General features: G+C 44.1%; 1 protein-coding gene across 1 annotated transcript in view; it reads left to right on the plus strand.

Moving 5' to 3' along the window:
* The window catches only part of LOC126109449 (C3 and PZP-like alpha-2-macroglobulin domain-containing protein 8), a 968,006-nt gene that overhangs the window by 588,479 nt on the left and 357,876 nt on the right, over positions 1-21,651 (plus strand). The window contains exons 5-7 of the mRNA XM_049914479.1: positions 9,718-9,843; positions 14,458-14,585; positions 14,727-14,855. Coding sequence (XP_049770436.1) covers positions 9,718-9,843; positions 14,458-14,585; positions 14,727-14,855 — 383 coding nt within the window. The remainder of the gene's footprint in view (positions 1-9,717; positions 9,844-14,457; positions 14,586-14,726; positions 14,856-21,651) is intronic.

Here is a 21,651-nt window from a genome sequence, read left to right on the forward strand (position 1 = left end):
GAATTTCAAATGGTTTCACACCAGGCAAATTCAGAAAACGAATGATTGCACGCTGTTCAAGTAAGGAAAACGTCGCCATTTGAAGTATTTAAAACAGTTCTCATTCTCGCCGCTGGCGGTAAAATTCCATTTGCCGTACGGTGACATTGACATTGAACGAGGCCTCATTTTAAAACAATGCGCATGTTTCTATCTCTTTCCAGTCCGGAGAAAAAAAATCGGAGGCCTTAGAACTTGAATGCACCTCGTAAGAGCCTGCGGAATAATAGAGCAGTTGTGTGGCTGGATTAGCAAACAGAACACAGCATTTGAAGGTCACGGTTAAATCAGTCTCAGACATGGTAATTGGATGTCTCTATAGGACCCCCGGTTCAGCAGCTGTTGTGGCTGAGCACCTGAAGGAAAATTTGGAAAATATTTTGAGTAGATTTCCAGACCATGTTATAGTTCTGGGTGGAGATTTTAATTTGCCGGATGTAGACTGGGAGACTCAAACGTTTATAACGGGTGGCAGGGGCAAAGAATCCAGTCAATTTTTTTTTTAAAGTGCATTATCTGAAAACTAACTTAAGCAGTTAAACAGAGAACCGACTCGTTGCGATATTAGACCTTCTGGTGACAAACAGACCCGAACTATTTGGAACAGTTAACACGTAACAGGGAATCAGCTATCATAAAGCGGTTACTGCATCGATAATTTCAGCCCTAAATAGAAATATTAAAAAAGGTAGCAAGATTTTTATGTTTAGCATAAGTGACAAAAAGGAGATTTCAGAGTACTTGACAACTCAACACAAAAGTCTTGTCTCAAGTACAGATAGTGTTGAGTATCAGTGGACAAAGTTCAGAACCACCGTACAATGCACATTAGATGAGTATGTGCCAAGCAAGATCGTAAGAGATGGAAAAGAGCCACCCTGGTACAACAACCGAGTTAGAAAACTGGTGCGGAAGCAAAGGGAACTTCACAGCAAACATAAACATAGCCAAAGCCTTGCAGACAAGCAAAAATTACGCGAAGTGAAATGTAGTCTGAGGAGGGCTATGCGAGACGCCTTCAATGAATTCGAAAGTAAAGTTCTGTGTACTGACTTGGCAGAAAATCCTACGAAATTGTGGTCTTACGTCAAAGCGGTAGGTGGATCAAAACAAAATGTCCACACACTATGTGACCAAAATGGTACTGAAACAGAGGATGACAGACTAAAGGCCGAAATACTACATGCCTTTTTCCAAAGCTGTTCACCGACTGCACTGTAGTTCCTTCTCTAGATTGTCGCACAGATGACAAAATGGTAGATATCGAAATAGACCACAGACGGATAGAGAAACAATTAAAATCGCTCAAAAGAGGAAAGGTCGCTGGGCCTGATGGGATACCAGTTCGATTTTACACAGAGTACGCGAAGGAACTTGCCCTCCTTCTTGCAGCGGTGTACCGTAGGTTTCTAGAAGAGCGTAGCGTTCCAAAGGATTGGAAAATGGCACAGGTCATCCCCGTTTTCAAGAAGGAATGTCGAACAGATGTGCAGAACTATAGACCTATATCTCTAACGTCGATCAGTTGTAGAATTTTGGAACACGTATTATGTTCGAGTATAATGACTTTTCTGGAGACTAGAAATCTACTCTGTAGGAATCAGCATGGGTTTCGAAAAAGGATCGTGTGAAACCCAGCTCACGCTATTCGTCCACGAGACTCAGAGGGCCATAGGACACGGGTTCACAGGTAGATACCGTGTTTCTTGACTTCCGCAAGGCGTTCGATACAGTTCCCCACAGTCGTTTAATGAGCAAAGTAAGAGCATATGGACTATCAGACCAATTGTGTGATTGGATTGAAGAGTTCCTAGATAACAGAACGTAGCATGTCATTCTCAATGGAGAGAAGTCTTCCGAAGTAAGAGTGATTTCAGGTGTGCCGCAAGGGAGTGTGGTAGGACCGTTGCTATTCACAATATACGTAAATGACCTGGTGGATAACATCGGAAGTTCACTGATGCTTTTTGCGGATGATGCTGTAGTATATCGAGAGGTTGTAACAATGGAAAATTGCACTGAAATGCAGGAGGATCTGCAACGAATTGACGCTCGGTGCAGGGAATGGCAATTGAGTCTCAATGTAGACAAGTGTAATGTGCTGAGAATACATAGAAAGGAAGATCATGTATCATTGAGCTACAGTGTAGCAGGTCAGCAACTGGAAGCAGTTAAGTTCATAAATTATCTGGGAGTACGCATTAGGAGTGATTTAAAATGGAATGATCATATGAAGTTGATCGTCGGTAAAGGAGATGCCGTACTTTCATTGGAAGAATCCTACGGAAATGCAATCCGAAAACAAAGGAAGTAGCTTCCAGTATACTTGTTCGCCCACTGCTTGAATACTGCTCACCAGTGTGGGAAGCGTACCAGAAAGGCTTGATAGATGAGATAGAGAAGATCCAACGGAGAGCAGCGCGCTTCGTTACAGGATCATTTAGTAATCGCGAAAGCGTTACGGAGGTGACAGATAAACTCCAGTGGAAGACTCTGCAGGAGACAGCGCTCAGTAGCTCGATAGGGGCCTTTGTTCAAGTTTCGTGAACATACCTACACCGAAGAGTCAAGCAGTATATTGCTCCCTCCTACGTATATCTCGCGAAGAGACCATGAGGATAAAATCAGAGAGATTAGAGCCCACACAGAGGCATATCGACAATCCTTCTTTCCACGAACAATACGAGGCTGGAATAGAAGGGAGAACCGATAGAGGTACTCAAAGTATCCTCCGCCACACAGCGTCAGGCGGCTTGTGGAGTATGGATGTAGATGTAGATGTAGATTTTGTTCTCAATGGAGAGACGTCTAGAGACGTTAAAGTAACCTCTGGCTTGCCACAGGGGAGTGTTATGGGACCATTGCTTTTCACAATATGTATAAATGACCTAGTAGATAGTGTCGGAAGTTCCGTGCTGCTTTTCGCGGATGACGCTGTAGTATACAGAGAAGTTGCAGCATTAGAAAATTGCAGAGAAATGCAGGAAGATCTGCAGCGGATAGGCACTTGGTGCAGGGAGTGGAAACTGACCTTTAACATAGACGTAATGTGTTGCGAATACGTAGAAAGAAGGATCCTTTATTGTATGATTATATTACAGCGGAACAAACACTTGTAGCAATTACTTCTGTAAAATATCTGGTACTATGCGTACGGAACGATTTGAAGTGGAATGATCATATAAAATTAATTGTTGGTACGGCGGGTGTCAAGTCGACATTCACTGGGAGAGTCCTTAGAAAATGTAGTCCATCAACAAAAGAGATGGCTTACAAAACATTCGTTCGACCTATACTTGAGTATTGCTCATCAGTGTGGGATCCGTACCAGGTCGGGTTGACAGAGGAAGTAGAGAACATCCAACGAAGAGCGGCGCGTTTCGTCACAGGGTTATTTGGTAAGCGTGATAGCGTTACGGAGATGTTTAGCAAACTCAAGTGGCAGACTCTGTAAGAGAGGCGCTCTGCATCGCGGTGTAGCTTGCTGTCCAGGTTTCGAGAGGGTGCGTTTCTGGATGAGGTATCGAATATATTGCTTGCCCTACTTATACCTCCCGAGGAGATCAGGAATGTAAAATTAGAGAGATTCGAGCGCGCACGGAGGCTTTCCGGCAGTCGTTCTTCCCGCGAACTATACGCGACTGGAACAGGAAAGGGAGGTAATGACAGTGGAACTTAAAGTGCTCTCCGCCACTCACCGTTGGGTGGCTTGCGGAGTATAAATGTAGATGTAGATGTAGATGTACAAGGGGTGGCAGAAATCTTAATATGGACGACATTGTCCGTGGAGCGCAGCGATCTGGTGTTTGGTTAAAACAACAGTCGAGATCGCAATAACGTTTGTTTTATTATGACACGGCTTATGTTATAGAGCCACCCTCAGATTTTTTTGAGCCCATTTTAGCTGTGATGTTCCTGAACGTCTTTACATCTCCGAGTACCTGACTCGATAAATACTTTCAGGAACACAACAACTAAAATCGTTAAACGCCAAAAAGAAAAAAAAATACGTGTCCAGCGCAGTTGCTAGATCAGTTATTGCTGCTGCAATGACAGGCTGTCAAGATTTATGTGAGTTTGAACGTGGTGTTATAGTCGCCGAACGAGCTGTCGCCCACAGCATTTCCGAAGAAGCGATGGAGTTTCACGAGTGTCTCGTGATTATCAGAAATCCGGTAGAAACATCAAATCTCCGACATCTCTGCGGCTAGAACAAAATCCTTCAAGAATGGGACCAACGACGACTAAATAGAGTTGTTCAAAGTGACAGAAGTGCAACCCTTCCGCAAATTGCAGCAGATATCAATGCAGGGCCGTCAACAAGTGTCAGCGTGCGAACTATTCAACAGAACATCATCGATACTGGGCTATCTGAGACGGAGGCCCAATCGTGTACTGTTGATGACTGTGCTACACACAGCTTTACACCTCGACTGGGCCCGGAAACACCGACACTGCACTGTTGATGACTGTAAACGTGTTGCCTGGTCGGCGAGTCTCGATTCAAATTGTGTCGAGAGGATGGACGTGTACAGGTATGGAGACAATCTCTTGACTCCATGGACCCTACAGTTCAGCACAGGACTGTTGGTGCAGGCTCTGTAATGGTGTGGGGCGTGTGCAGTTGGAGTGATATGGAACCCTTGAGACGTCTAGATAAGACTCTGACAGGTTACACGTTCGTAAGCATTCTGTCTGATCACCTCCATCCATTGGTGTCCACTGTGCGTACTGACGACCTTGGGCAATTCCAGCAGAACAATGCGACACCCCGCACGTCCAGAACTGCTACAGAGTGGCTCCAGGAACACTCTTCTGAGTTTAAACACTTCCGCTGGCCACCAAACTCCCCAGACATGAACATTATTGAGCATATCTGGGATGCCTTGGAACCTGATGTTGAGAAGAGATATCCACCCCCTCGTACTCTTGCGGATTTTTGAACAGCCCTTCAGGATTCATGCTGTCAGTTTCCTCTAGCACTACTTCATATTTTCTGCGATTTTCGGCAGAGGGCATTTGAGTACCATGCCAACTACCTGCAAATAATTGCGTATGCGTGATTACCGCATCTGCACTTTCTTCGCGCACGTGTTCCGTTTACAGGGGCGTCAACTTGAGGATACCGTCAGTCATACTTAGCCACCAGTAAAATTCAGCCACCTGAAAATGTCGGACAGTTGCTCCTAGGAAATACTGAGGAAGTTTCACAATGTCATCCGGCGGCAAACCCGTGAACACTGTTTTCTGAACATTGCTGGTGAATTAAATAAAAATTTAGTTTCTACAGAGAATCATGCAAATCCCTTGGAAAAAGCCTTTCCGAGATTGATGTCTGAAATACTCCTCCGCGATACTGACTGGGGGAGACTGGATCAATAATTAAAGCATTGAAGGACTCTCAAGGATATGATGGGGTGCCTAACAGAATATTAAAGTAGTGTGCTGCACATGTTAGCCCAGTACTTACCCTTTCTTGTAACTTTTCCTTTCATATTGGTTAGCTTCCCGAACGATCAAATTACTCAACATTAAAGCCAAATTATAAAAAAGGAGAAAGAGATAATGTAGACAATTTTAGACCCATTTATATGCCATCAGTGTTTGCTAAAGGTGTAGAAGAGACTGTGTATGTAGGGATAATTGATCATTTTATATTTCCTATCAAATGCACAATTCGATTTTAGAAGTGGTTTAACAACTGAAAATATTGTCTTTTCTCTGTGAGGTACTGGATCGATTAAACAAAAGATTTTTTAACGCTGGACATATTTCTTGATTTAACTAAGGCGTTTGATTTTGTTGATCACAAAATATTGCTCCAGAAGACTGGCCATTATGAAATACAGGGAGCATCTCATAATTGTTTTACCTCTCACTTTAATAACAAGCAACAAAAGGTCATTATACACAGTGTTGAGAATGGCTGTGATGTGGGCTCTGAGTGCGGTGCACTGAAATGGGTGGGTGCCCCTGGGATCAGTGTTGGGGCCACTCCTGTTCCTTATGTATATAAATGATACGCACTCTAATATTACAGGTAACTCTAAAATATTTCTGTTTGCTGATAACACTGGCCTAGGAGTAAAGGACGTTCTGTGCAACATTGGCTCTGTTTCCAGTAGTGTGCTTCATGACATAAATTCATGGCTTGAAGAAAATAAACTGACGCTGAATAACAGTAAGACTCAGTTTCTACACTTTATAAGACACAATTCAACATATTGGCATATGATTATTGAAACTCAACGGTTGAAATTTCTGGATGTTCAGATAGATAGTAAACTGTCATGGAAAGCCCATTTCACAATCTTGTTCACAGACTTAATGCTGCCATTTTTACTATTCAAACGGTATCTGAAGTAAGTGATAGTTCGACACGAAAAGTAGTCTACTTTGCATATTTTGATTCGCTTATAACGTATGGTGTTATATTTTGGGGTAACTCTTCCCATTTTCAGAGGATATTTTTGGCTCAAAAACGAGCGATTCGGGCAATAAGTGGTGTAAGTTCGCGAATCTCTTGTCGACCCCTATTCATTAGCCTGGGTACTCTGACATTGGCCTTTCAATATACATTACTGTCGTTCCTTGTTAACAATATCAGCTCATTCCCAAGAATTGGCATCTTTCACTCAGTTACTAGAAGGCAGAAATCCAATCAGCAATTGGATCGCACTTTCTTGATTTTTGTGCAGAAAGGTGTGCAGTATACTGCTACACCTATCTGCAATAAGCTATCACTAGAATTCAAAAATCTGAGTATAAATCCACGCGCTTTCAAATCGAAACTGAAGAGTTTCTTCTTGGGTCACTCCTATTCTGTTGAGAAATTCCTTGAAAAATTAAACTGATTCCTATGTTATGAGGGTCAATCCAAAAGAAATGCACCCTATTTTTTTAACCCATCTTTTATTCTACATGTCTGAAAGTTTTACAGAGTGTAGATACATCCTTTAGGAACAATATTTTCATTTCTCCACATAATTTCCATCCCTCTCAACTGCCTTACGCCACCTTAGAACAATCGCCTGTTTACCTGCGCGATAAAATTCTGGGCCAACCTGGTGCAGCCACTGTTTGGCAGCGTGCACAAGGGAGTCATCATCTTCAAACCTTGTTCCACGAAGAGAGTCTTTCAGTTTCCCAAAGAGATGATGGTCACATGGAGCCAGGTCAGGACTGTAAGGAGGGTGTTTCAGTGTTGTCCATCCACGTTTTGTGATCGCTTCCATGGTTTTTTGGCTGACATGTGCCCCTGCATTGTCGTGCAACAGCAAAACATCCTGCTTTTGCCGATGTGGTCGAACACGACTGAGCCGAGCTTGAAGTTTCTTCAGTGTCGTCACATATGCATCAGAATTTATGGTGGTTCCATTTGGCATGATGTCCACAAGCACGAGTCATTCGGAATCGAAAAACACCGTAGCCATAACTTTTCCAGCAGAAGGTGTGGTTTTGAATTTTTTTTTCCTTGGGTGAATATGCATGATTACACTCCACTGATTGCCAGTTCGTCTCTGGTGAAAAATAATGTAGCCGTGTTTCATCACCCGTCACAATTTTTCCAAGGAATTCATCTCCACCATTCTCGTACTGTTCCAAAAGTTCGCTGCATACCGTTTTTCTTGTTTCTTTGTGAGCCACTGTCAACGTCCTGGAAACCCACCTGGCACAAACCTTTTTTAAAGCCAACACTTTCAGTATTCTGCAAACACTTCCTTCCCCTAGCCCAACGTAGCGTGACAATTTGTTCACTGTGATGCGTCTGTCAGCAGTCACCATCTCATTAACTCTCTGCACATTGTCTGGAGTGTGTGCAGTACGAGGCCTGCCGCTGCGAGGACAATCCTCAATTTTGCCGTGCCCACTTTAATCACGTAATCTGCTTGTCCACCGACTAACTGTACTGCGATCGACAGCAGCATCTCCATACACCTTTTTCAACCTCGTGTGGATGTTAACCACGTCTCGTTTTCACAGCACAGGAATTCTTTGAAAGCACGTTGCTTCTGACGAACGTCAAGTGTTGCAGCCATCTTGTAGACTTTCTGTGACGGCGCCACTCTCGGGAACATGTTGAACTAAGTTTGAAAGCAAGCGGGAAGGATGTATCTACACACTGTAAAACTTTGACACATGCAGAATGAAAACTGTATTTTAAAAAAATAGTGTGCATTTCTTTTGGAGTGACCGTCGTATATTGTTCATTGCCCTTACTTAAACTTATGGATTGACCTTTTTTATGTTCATAAACGTTTTGTTTTATCTTTTATTAGTTTTATGTTTTAAGTTCATGTACTGGCGCAGTCCATGAGCTTGGAGATTTGCTCCTCAGTTTGGTCTTATGGAATTAGACGTGTAAATAAATGATCCAATACATTGTTTGTCTAATGCTCACTAAGTCATTGGTGAAAGTGGAAGAATTTCTACATCTACATCTACATCTACATTTACATACATACTCTGCAATCCATCATACGCTGCGTGGCGGAGGGTACCTCGTACCACAACTAGCATTTTCTCTCCCTGTTGCACTCCCAAACAGTACGAGGGAAAAATGACTGCTTATATGCCTCTGTACGAGCCCTAATCTCTCTTATCTTTGTGGTCTTTCCGCGAAATGTAAGATGGCGGCAGTAAAATTGTACTGCACTCAGCCTCAAATGCTGGTTCTCTAAATTTCCTCAGTAGCGATTCACGAAAAGAACGCTTCCTTTCCTCTAGAGACTCCCACCCGAGTTCCTGAAGCATTTCCGTAACACTCGCGTGATGATCAAACCTACCAGTAACAAATCTAGCAGCCCGCCTCTGAATTGCTTCTATGTCCTCTCCTCCCTCAATCCGACCTGTTAGGGATCCCAAACGCTCGAGCAGTCCTCAAGAATAGGTCGTATTAGTGTTTTATATGCGGTCTCCTTTACAGATGAACCACATCTTCCCAAAATTCTACCAATGAACCGAAGACGACTATCCGCCTTTCCCACAACTGCCATTACATGCTTGTCCCACTTCATACCGCTCTGCAATGTTACGCCCAAATATTTAATCGACGTGACTGTGTCAAGCGCTACACTACTAGTGGAGTATTCAAACATTACGGGATTCTTTTTCCTATTCATCTGCATCAATTTACATTTATCTATATTTAGAGTTAGCTGCCATTCCTTACACCAATCACAAATCCTGTCCAAGTCTTCTTGTCTCCTCCTACAGTCACTCAACGACGACACCTTCCCGTACACCACAGCATCATCAGCAAACAGCCGCACATTGCTATCCACCCTATCCAAAAAGTCATTTATGTAGATAGAAAACAACAGCGAACCTACCATACTTCCCTGGGGCACTCCAGATGATACCCTCACCTCTGATGAACACTCACCCTCGAGTACAACGTGCTGGGTTCTATTACTTGAGAAGTCTTCGATCCACTCGCATATTTGGGAACCAATCCCATATGCTCGTACCTTAGGAGTCTGCAGTGGGGCACCGAGTCAAACGCTAGCCGGAAGTCAAGGAATATGGCGTCCATCTGATATCCTTCATCCATGGTTCGCAAGATTTGCTCTTTGTCCTGAGCTGCTAGTGTCGATGCTGGGCAAGTTCGTCCACAGTTGGCACATACGTTTGCAACTGTGTGTGACAGTATTGTGATGCTTTTTCTTTTTGCTGCAGTGCACTTCTGGGTGCTGGCGCTGGACCAGTCACTGCGACTTCCCTCCGGAGCGGCGGGCAGCGTCTGCGTCAGGGACCCCGCCGGAAACTGCGTGGCGCGGTGGCCGCAAGTCAGCCTCGGACACGGTGAGTACTTCTCTTTCTCTCTCCAGCGCAGAGGTTTTGTCGGCTCCACCTGTCAGCGCCTCGTCACTGGATCTCGACTTAGTAGTGCCACAGGTGTCAAGCAGCCCACAGACATTCAGCAATAACGGGCAATAATATCGTACAGTACTGTGGCACAATCAAGTGGAGGGTACCTCAGGGATCAGTGCCTGGACCTATACTATTTCTCAAGCTGCGAAATGGTCGCGAATAAAATAGTGACCCGAAATGGAATATGTTTCCTTTACTTTACGCCTGTGGTCACAAATTCTTTGTCATCAGACTACCAGTTTCGGTCTTTATTGACCATCTTCATATCTGTTGTATAAAAAACATGTCCTCGATCTCGACTTAGTAGTGCCACAGCTGTAAAGCAGCCCATAGGCTGTCAGCAACATCGAGCAATAGTATCGTACAGTACTGAGGCACAATTAAGTGGAGGGTACCTCAGGGATCAGTGCCTGGACCAATACTATTTTTCAAGCTTCGAAATGGTCGTGAATAAAATAGTTACTCGAAATGGAATGTATTTCCTTTACTTCACGTCTGTGATCACAAAATTTTTGTCATCAGACTACCAATTTCGGTCTGTATTGACCATCTTCATATCTGTTGTATAAAAAACATGTCCTGGATCTCGACTTAATAGTGCCACAGCTGTAAAGCAGCCCATAGGCTGTCAGCAACATCGAGCAATAATATCGTACAGTACTGAGGCACAATTAAGTGTAGAGTACCTCAGGGATCAGTGACTGGACCAACACTATTTTTCAAGCTTCGAAATGGTCGCGAATAAAATAGTGACCCGAAATGGAATATATTTCCTTTACTTCACGTCTGTGGTCACAAATTTTTTGGCAGCAGACTACCAGTTTCGGTGTATATTGACCATCTTCATATCTGTTTTATAAAAACATGTCCTGGATCTCCACTTAGTAGTGCCACAGTTGTCAAGCTGCCCACAGACCCTCAACAATATCGAGCAATACTATCGTACATTACTGAGGCACAATTATTTAGAGGGTACCTCATGGATCAGTGCCTGGACCAGTACTATTTCTTAAGCTGTGACATGGTCGCGAACAAAATAGAGACACAAATTGGAATAAATTTCCTTTACTTTGCGTCTGTGGTCACAAATTTTTTGTCATCAGACTACCGGTTTCGGCCTATAATAACAATCTTCAGATCTGTTTCATAAAAATGTGTCGTAATGTACTGGAGCCATGGTCGCATCGTCCACTGTTAAACGCAAAGCGCCATCATCGTCGGGATTACGGCAGTGTCCCATTCCACGGGTCTTGCTTTGACCCATGACGCCATCAATATGGAGGAAATGGCTATTCTAAGCGTCTCCAATATGGCGCCTATGATGTCACTACATACACAAGGCAAAAATACGAAAACAACTATATGCTACGGTCGCAGGTTCGAATCCTGCCTCGCTCATGGATGTGTGTGATGTCCTTAGGTTAGTCAGGTTTAAGTAGTTCTAAGTTTTAGGGGAATGATGACCTCAGATGTTAAGTCCCATAGTGCTCAGAGCCATTTGAACCATTTGAAAACACCTATAAATAAGACAATAACACGTCCCTCCAAAAATACAATGAAACTAGAGGGACAACCGCGAGAAATTGGGGGTTTTACGGAGCGGAGCGAAGCGGACAAGCTTAATATAGCAGTAAAAAAAAAACACCAGATCTCAAAACACACAAAATGAACAAAAAAAATAATTACAAAATCTACAGGAATCGGACACCGCAGCTGACGATACCAAAACACCAACGCCTACAGCAAAAACTACGAAAACTGGAATGTTTAATTTCCCTTGACCACAACTGGCGATACCAAAACATCAATACCTACATATAAAACTATACGAAAATTGTAATCGGTCATTTCCCTTGACCTATATAGGTCAACCACAACCACTGATACGAAAAAACCAAAACTTACAACTACGAAAAACAGAACCAAATCCGCAATACCTCAAAAATTCAAAAGTCAAATATCCCTACTTAAATTACAACATATTCGATACACAATAAATGCACGAAACGTTACAACTCGAGAAAATAGACCTAAAAAAACTATTACTTACCACCAGCAAATTTCGGGGCTGCAAAGTAGGTCGGCCACCCCAAACACACACACACACACACACACACACACACACACACACAGAGGGCGCCATCAAACACACAAACACAAAAAGACGACATCTACAAACACAACCAACTCATAAACTCCGTGCTGTAATAATGTCATACATCATCACAACACCCTTACGTGATGAGTCAAAGTAGACGGGTGGATATATATATATATATATATATATATATATATATATAAAACAGCACATGCAAGAGACATCTGCATATGCTGCTGGCAAGATAACTCTTGCATATGCTGTTATTTATATATAGGGTGATTCACGAAGATATGCAAATATTTTAATATGTTATTCTACAAGTTGAACTAAAGAAAAAAGTTCATATAAATATAGGTCCGCAAATGTTTAATTACAGAGTTACTGCTAATAAAAGATTTTACCTGAAATTTAGCAACTTCGCTAATACGAGTATGAAGCCATCACAAAACTGTATGAGGTTAAACTAAGGCCCGATTTCCATTTATTATGTTGTTATTTATCTGGTGAATCTAATAAAACATGTTCCAGATGTGTACCTGCAGTAGTTACTACAACAGTTACTATGTGGTTTCACTCAAGTACACTGTTGTTATTATGCTCTTTCACTGAACAATACAGAAAACTAACTCCTTTCAAAGTTAGGAAACGACTGAAACAGTTCACTAACGGTTGTGAACGATGACGTGAACGTTTCTACATTCTTACTGGAAAGTAAACAAATTTACTTGCATAATAATCTTCTCTTCTCTGAATTTATCGGAAAACTACTGCAGATACACGTCTGGGACATGTTTTATTCGATTCACCAGACCAGTAACAACGAAAAAATGGAAATCGTGCTCTACTTTAAGCTCGTACAGTTTTGCGATGGCTTCGTATTAGCGAAGTTTCTAAATTTCAGGCAAAATCTTTTACTAGCTTTAACTCCGTAACTAAACATTTGCAGATCTATGTCTGTATGAACTTTTTCCTTTAGTTTTACTTGTAGAATAACATATTCAATATTTGCTTACCTTCATGAATCACCCTATATATTTTACGACGCTGGTGCTGATTTCGTGTTTAACATTTGACGATGCCACTATGGTTCCGGTACATTAGGACATCTTTTTATAAAACGGATCTGAAGATGGTCATTAGAGACCGAAACCGGTAATCCGATGACAAAAAAATGTGTGACCATAGACGTGAAGTAAAGGAAATTTTTTAATACTGTTTCTTACACGGGATGATTCAGCTGCCCCTAGCGATGTGGTTTTATACATCCATCAGTTCTGTTTCTGGCCTTAATAAACCACGTTAGAGATTTTCAAATTCTCTCGGTCGCTACAGGTATAAAAAATGAAAGGAATGAACAGGATCCTTTTCCAACAGATTTAATGTAGTTAAAATTTGAGCTGGAATATGTTGTCGGTTTTCGAGTTTTCGTGAGTTATGCAAACGTATCCCGCCTCCCACACTCAGATTCCACGGTCAGGAATTCTAACATCGTTGTTCACGGCACGCCCTTCAACCACTGTACAAAAGTTTGCGACTGCACGACATTTCCCACGTAGGACCTGTTTTGGCAGACCAGTTTCGTTCTTTGTAGTTTTTTCGTTTGACGCTTATTTCGTGAGATATTTGGCCCGGTCACGATCAAATATATATATTAAGTACAAATGCATATACCCCTCTTTTGTTTCAACTTGTTCAAACCAATGCAAATTCCACAAATAAAAATTACGCCATTTTTTAAATTAAGGTTTATTTAAAAACGAAAAATTTTAGAATTGCTGGTGTCTCACTGACATCTTTGTTTCTTTTTAATCGGTTATTAGTAACAAATAACAAATACCTGTTATATCAAAAACAATCAAATACAGAAAACATTAATCAGAACTAAAATACCGGTATCGGTTTTAAGCGCCCTGTTTTTTGTGGTGTCACCGCCAGACACCACACTTGCTAGGTGGTAGCCTTTAAATCGGCCGCGGTCCGCGTGTCGCCACTATCAGTGATTGCAGACCGAGCGCCGCCACACGGCAGGTCTAGTCTAGAGAGACTCCCTAGCACTCGCCCCAGTTGTACAGCCGACTTTGCTAGCGATGGTTCACTGGCTACATACGCTCTCATTTGCAGAGACGACAGTTTAGCATAGCCTTCAGCTATGCCATTTGCTACGACCTAGCAAGGCGCCATATTCAGTTACTATTGATATTGATATTGTGAATCATGTACCTTCAAGAGCGACGTTCATCATTAATGGATTAAAGTTAAGTATCAAACTAATTACGACCGCTTTCTGAATTCTAATTTCTTGTCACGTTCCAGACCTCACGTCATTATAGTTCTTCCCCCCTCACGCCATCCTGCGTGAGCTAAAACGCTTGCATTTCGCCCTCGACTAGTAAAACGGTGTTGGTTCTTCTGCCAACACAACATTTTTGCCATCCCAATTGCAGGCGTGCTGAGCTTCTCGCTGCCGCTGTCGGGGGCGGCGCCCACGGGCACGTGGCACCTGCACCTGGAGGCGGACGACCGCCGTCTCTCCGGCTGGGGGGCGGCGGCAGCCTTCAACGTCAGCCTGCCGCAGCAGGAGGCGGCCGGGGGCGGAGGGGGCGGCGGCGCCGGGGGCGGCACGGCCAGGCCGCTGGGCACGCCGGCCTCGCCGTGGCTGGGAGCCGGGGGCGGCGGGGACGACGGGGGCGGCGGGGGCGGCGGAGGCGGAGGTCGCGGCGAAGCGACGCAGGCGTCGGCGCCGGAGGACGAGGTGGCGATGGCGGAGGAGCACTTCGTGGAGCTGCGCTTCGGGCGCGCCGTCCGCAGGCTGTACAAGCCGGGCCTGCCGTTCGTCGGCAAGGTGAGTGGCAGCCACCCTCTGCCACGCGCTGCATTCTGGCGGTGCTGGTATCCTCCCTAACGACGAACATCCTCTGATGGGGGACCATCACCATCCTCACCTCACATTTTAAGGCGAAAATCGTACACGAATGGCCTACCGCGACCGTCCGACCGCCGTGTCATCCTCAGTGAGGATGCGGATGGGAGGGGCGTGAGTTCAACACACCGCTCTCCCGGTCGTTATGATGGTATTCTTGACCGAAGCCGCTACTATTCGGTCGAGTAGCTCCTCAATTGGTATCACGAGGCTGAGTGCACCCCGAAAAATGGCAACAGCGCATGGCGGCCTGGATGGTGACCCATCCAAGTGCCGACCACGCCCGACAGCGCTAACCTCGCTGATCTCACGGGAACCGGTGTATCCAGTGCTGCACATCTGATGGAGGCTACAGAAAAATTGCTTTTTGGCAGGGACGTCTGTAAACTCCAGTTCCGTTAAATATACACTGAACTGAACACAAAACGGGTTAGACCACTGTTGGAGAAACAACGAAACAAACACGCCAAATTTAAAACGAAACTGTGTGCCGGACCGAGACTCGAACTCGGGACTTTTGCCTTTCGCGGGCGAGTGCTCTACCATCTGAGCTACCCAAGCACGACTCACGCCCCGTTCTCACAACTTTACTTCTGCCAGTACCTGCTTGTTCTGCAAGGTTCGCAGGAGAGCTTCTGTAAACTTTGGAAGGTAGGAGACGAGGTACTGGTAGAAGTAAAGCTGTGAGGTCATGGCGTCAGTCGTGCTTGGGTAGCTCAGATGGTAGAGCACTTGCCCGTGAAAGATAAAGGTCCCAAGTTCGAGTCTCGGTCCAGCACACAGTTTTAATCTGCCAGGAAGTTTCATATCAGCCCACACTAAGTTGCAGAGTGAAAATCTCATTCTGGAAACATCCCCCAGGCTGTCGCTAAACCGTGCCTCCGCAATATCTTTTCTTTCAGGAGTTCTAGTTCTGCAAGGTGCGCAGGAGAGCTTCTGTAAAGTTTGGAAGGTAGGAGACGAGGTACTGGCAGAAGTAAAGCTGTGAGGACGGGCTTGAGTCGTGCTTCGGTAGCTCAGTTGGTAGAGCATTAGCCCGCGAAAGGCAAAGGTCCCGAGTTCGAGTCTCAGTCCGGCACACAGTTTTAATCTGCCAAGAAGTTTCATATCAGCGCACACTTCAGTGCAAAGTGAAAATCTCATTCTATGCCAAATTTAAACAGACACAAAATCCCCAAGATTGGCTATATTTTACAGAAGCTCGAAATTTAGGGCGGACTTAAGTGCGAGATTCTTATAACAGTTTCCACAACGAAACGTTGTCTCGAAACGTGGCAGAAAATCCAAAGAGATTCTGGTCGTATGTGACGTATGTTAGCGGCAGGAAACAAGCAATGCCTTCTCTACGCGATAACAATGGAGATACTACCGAAGACAGTGCTGCCAAAGCAGATTTACTAAACACAGCCTTCCGAAATGCATTCGCAAAAGAAGACGAAGTAAATATTCCAGAATTCGAATCGACAACTGCTGCCAACATGAGTAACGTAGAAGTAAATATCCTCGGAGTACTGCAGCAACTTAAATCACGTAATAAAAGCAAGTCTTCTAGTCCAGACTATACCAATTAGGTTCATTTCGTAGTATGCTGATGCATTAGCTCCATACTTAACAATCATATACAACCCGTCGCTCGACGAAAGATCTGTACCCAAAGACTGGAAAGTTGCACAGGTCACACCAATACTCAAGAAAGATAGTAGCAGTAATCCACTAAATTACGCCCATATCGTTAACGTCGATATGATGCAGGATTTTGGAACACATATCGTGCTCGAACATTTTGAATTAACTCGAAGAAAACGGTCTATTCACACAGAGTCAACATGGGTTTAAAAAACATCGTTCCTGTCAAACACAACTCGCTCTTTATTCACATGAAGTGTTGAATGCTATTTATAAGGGATTTCAGATTGATTCCGTATTTCTGGATTTCCGGAAGGGTTTTGACACTGTACCACACAAGCGGCTTGTAGTGAAACTGAGTTCATATGGAATATCGTCTGTTATGTGACTGGATTTGTGATTTCCTGTCGGAGAGGTCACAGTTCGTAGTAATTGATGGAAAGTCATTGAGTAAAACAGAAGTGATTTCTGGCGTTCTCCAAGGAAGTGTTATAGGTACTTTGCTGTTAAAAATTCCAAAACGATTTAGAAAAAATATCTGAATGGTGCGGAAGTGGCAGCTGACCCTAAATGACGAAAAGTGTGAGATCATCCACACGAGTGTGAAAAGGAACTCGTTAAACTTCGGTAACACGATCTAGTCTCAAAGCCGTTAATTCAACTAAATACCTAGGTATTATAATTACGGACAACTTAAATTGGAAGGAACACACAGAAAATGTTGTGGGGAAGGCTAACCAAAGACTGCCTTTTATTGGCAGGACACTTAGGAAATGTAACATACCTACTAAAGTGACTGCCTACACTACGCTTGTCCGTCCTCTTTTAGAATACTGCTGTGCGGTGTGGGATCCTTACCAGATAGGACTGATGGAGTAAATCGATAAAGTTGAAAGTAAGGCAGCACGTTTTGTATTATCGCGAAATATGGGAGAGAGTGTCACAGAAGTGATACGGGATTTGGGCTGGAAATCATTAAAAGAAAGGTGTTTTTCGTTGCTACGCAATCTTCTGACGAAATTCCAATCAGCAACTTTCTCCTCCAAATGAGCAAATATTTTGTTGACACCAACCTACATATGGAGGAACGATCACCACGATAAAAATGGGAAATCAGAGCTCGCTTGAAACACATAGCTGTTCATTCTTTCCGCGTGCTATACGAGATTGCAATAATAGAGAACTGTGAAGGTGGTTCGATGACCCTTCTGCCATGCACTTAAATATGATTTGCAGAGTATCCATGTAGATGTAGATGTAGAAGTTCTGAAGAAAATGGTATGAGAATCCGTATTCAAATACAGAGGTATGTAAACAGGCAGAATACGACGCTGCGGCTATGTACGGCAATAAGTATCTGGCGCAGTCGTTAGATCGGTCAGTGCTACTACATTGGCAGGTTAACAAGATTTAAGTGAGTTTCAACATGTTGTTGTAGTCGGCTTACGTGCGATGGGACACAGCATCTCCGAGGTGGAAATGAAGTGGGGATTTTCTCGTACGACCATTTCACGAGCGTACCATGAGTCTGCATGTCAGCAGGGGACTGTCCACGCCGGTGGAGGCTCTGTAAAGGTATGGGGCGTGTGCAGTGGGAGTGATATGGGAGCCCTGATACGTCCAGATACGACTCTGACAGGTGACACGTACGTAAGCATCCTGCCTGATCATCTCCGTCCATTCATTCATGTCCATTGTTCATTGCGACGGACTTGCCAATTCCAGCAGGACAATGCGACCTCCCACACGTTCAGATTTGCTACAGAGTGGCTAGAGAAACACCCTTTTGAGTTGAAACACTTCCGCTGGCTGCCAAACTCCCCAAACACGAACGTGAACTGTCCACCACTCACGCTCTCACGGATTTATGGACAACCATGCAGGAGTGGTAGTGTCAATTCCCTCCAGCACTACTTCACACATTAGTCGAGTCCACGCCACGTCGTGTTGCGGCAGTTCTACGTGGTCGCGGGGGCTCTACACGATATTAGGCAAGTGCACCAGTTTCTTTGAACCTTCAGTGCATGTACTAACGACCAACACGTAGTCCGCAACTGCAAGATGCTGATGATCTCGCTCTGCCAACCAAATACCACAAACTTAGGTTCTGCAGGAATCACCCTAAAGAACGCTCTTGAACATGTGTCAAAATACTTGATACATCCGCTAAACCCGCTGCGCAGAACAGGTGATTAGGATTGTGGAAAGGACCTAATAAGTTTGGGGTCAGTTTCTACATAAAAATGTAATTTATTGTAATTTAGTAACACGATTACAACCAAAGCGGCGCATAGACGAACTTTTACAACTACAAGTTTCAAACTCAAAATCTTTCACGGCTGAAGGCCTCTAAACAAGAAATCATTTAAATCAACGAGGTAAATTTCAAGTGACCGAAAACACACAGTTACTGTTACAAATAAAATAATTAAAATAAATTTATATAACAGCTAGGCTGAAAGCGTCAAGGCAAGGGTGGATAGACAAACATAAACACGATGCAATACGACGGCAAAAGCCCCACAATAAAATTTTCAGGAGTTTAAAATAAATTACCATAACCTTTCAAAGGCAGAAGGGCCACAGCGTTTAAGCTTGAAAGGTACTTTTGTCAATAAGGTTCCAAGCTGCAATGTTTAAGTTTGAAAGGTAATTTTAAGGTTCCAATGCTGAAGGCCCACAATTCTACATCTACATCTACATCCATACTCCGCAGGCCACCTGACGGTGTGTGGCGGAGGGTACCTTGAGTACCTCTATCGGTTCTCCCTTCTATTCCAGTCTCGTAATGTTCGTGGAAAGAAGGATTGTCGGTATGCCTCTGTGTGGGCTCTAATCTCTCTGATTTTATCCTCATGGTCTCTTCGCGAGATATACGTAGGAGGGAGCAATATACTGCTTGACTCTTCGGTGAAGGTATGTTCTCGAAACTTTGACAAAAGCCCGTACCGAGCTACTGAGCGTCTCTCCTGTAGAGTCTTCCACTGGAGTTTATCTATCATCTCCGTAACGCTTTCGCGATTACTAAATGATCCTGTAACGAAGCGCGCTGCTCTCCGTTGGATCTTCTCTATATCTTCTATCAATTCTATCTGGTACGGATCCCACACTGCTGAGCAGTATTCAAGCAGTGGGCGAACAAGCGTACTGTAACCTACTTCCTTTGTTTTCGGATTGCATTTCCTTAGGATTCTTTCAATGAATCTCAGTCTAGCATCTGCTTTACCGACGATCAACATTATATGATCATTCCATTTTAAATCACTCCTAACGCGTACTCCCAGATAATTTATGGTATTAACTGCTTCCAGTTGCTGACCTGCTATTTTGTAGCTAAATGATAAAGGATCTATCTTTCTATGTATTTGCAGCACATTACACTTGTCTACATTGAGATTCAATTGCCATTCTCTGCACCATGCGTCAATTCGCTGCAGATCCTCCTGCATTTCACTACAATTTTCCATTGTTACAACCTCTCGATACACCAAAGCATCATCTGCAAAAAGCCTCAGTGAACTGCCGATGTCATCCACAAGGTCATTTATGTATATTGTGAATAGCAACGGTCCTATGACACTCCCCTGCGGCACACCTGAAATCACTCTTACTTCGGAAGACTTCTCTCCATTGAGAATGACATGCTGCGTCCTGTTATCTAGGAACTCCTCAATCCAATCACACAATTGGTCTGATAGTCCATATGCTCTTACTTTGTTCATTAAACGTAATTTTTCGCAAAATTAAAAAAAATATAACCATAATCCTTAAGTAGCTGAAACTGGACTAAAGGAAAAGACCACACAACGGCAATAACTATTCAGCAAATATCCACTTGCCGGAATTCAAACTTACTTACATAAAACACAGTAAAACCAAGAATTTTTTTTTCATTGGCTATGAGAGATTATAAACAGACAATTAAACATTGGTGAGAAACACAATAAAGACAACGTCAATCAGAAGCCTACAGGGGGTCGGTCTGCCCTCGTTCACTCAGGTGAGGCAGGTGGTGGGCCCAACTACACTCGATCCCTCGGAACCCAACCAGGGGACAGCCATGGACCGATCGACAAACGACTTGCTTGCCACCAATCGGTACATGAGACCTCAAACACAAAATGTTACGGGCGTGATTATCCACAATCAAATATGTATATGTATTAAGCTGTCAAAACTACACACCGTGTTAGACAGCGACAACAGGTGAGTAAAGGACACTGCCTGAAATTACTTCAGTGGCCAGGTCAGGTAACCGGAAGACTAACGGCCACAAGGCAGAAAATTCCGCTGGTGCACTTGAATTGTAGTCAACCAATATAGTTAATTCCACCGCATGGCGGCTAAATTTCAGCAATACAAACACTCGGCGTTGCTCACGGGAAAACCTCCCCAACAGCAAACCATCGAAACGAACCACACAACGTGAATGGACGTGGCTTGGTTACTTAAAACGACTACTCAACTTTGACGTCCTAGATCGGTGAACGACGGAGCAAGTAGCAATCGGACAGCTCCACACTCGCTCCAACACTGTGCAGGGACCGCCAGTGGACCCAGCCGACTGCACCGCATGGAGATATCCTTCCTAGTCTGCAACAACCGACCGACTGCCCTCAGAATGCCGACAATGTCGTCAGTGGAAATAACGCCAACTACACGCACAACCTAACAAACACTGCACAAAGACCTGAACGATACCCAACAGTAACTAAGCAGGCACGAAGACAAATCGGGAGTCGATGCATACAGACACAGCCAACTGCTGAATGACTGGTGAGCCAAAACGCGTCGTCTGCTAGACGACCGACCGACCATCCACCAAGACCGTGGCCCGGCTCAAGTGATGCGTGGCAGCAATGGTCGGGCGTGCCATGTCGACGCAGACCTCACTGCTGCTCCAACCCGACTGCAGTAGTGCCGCATTGCAACTCCCCAACTGGCAGGTCCGGACTGCGCTCCAGACGCGTTCCAACTCACTGGTAGCCCGAAGTCGCGACCCGAACTGCTTACGACAAACAACGATTGGGAAGTAATAGCAGTCGAGCAAAGGTACTACGAGAGAGGGTACGGTCAGGCAAAGCAGCAACTC

This window comes from Schistocerca cancellata, chromosome 12 (genome assembly GCF_023864275.1).
Source record: "Schistocerca cancellata isolate TAMUIC-IGC-003103 chromosome 12, iqSchCanc2.1, whole genome shotgun sequence".
NCBI classification, from domain to species: Eukaryota; Metazoa; Arthropoda; class Insecta; order Orthoptera; family Acrididae; genus Schistocerca; species Schistocerca cancellata.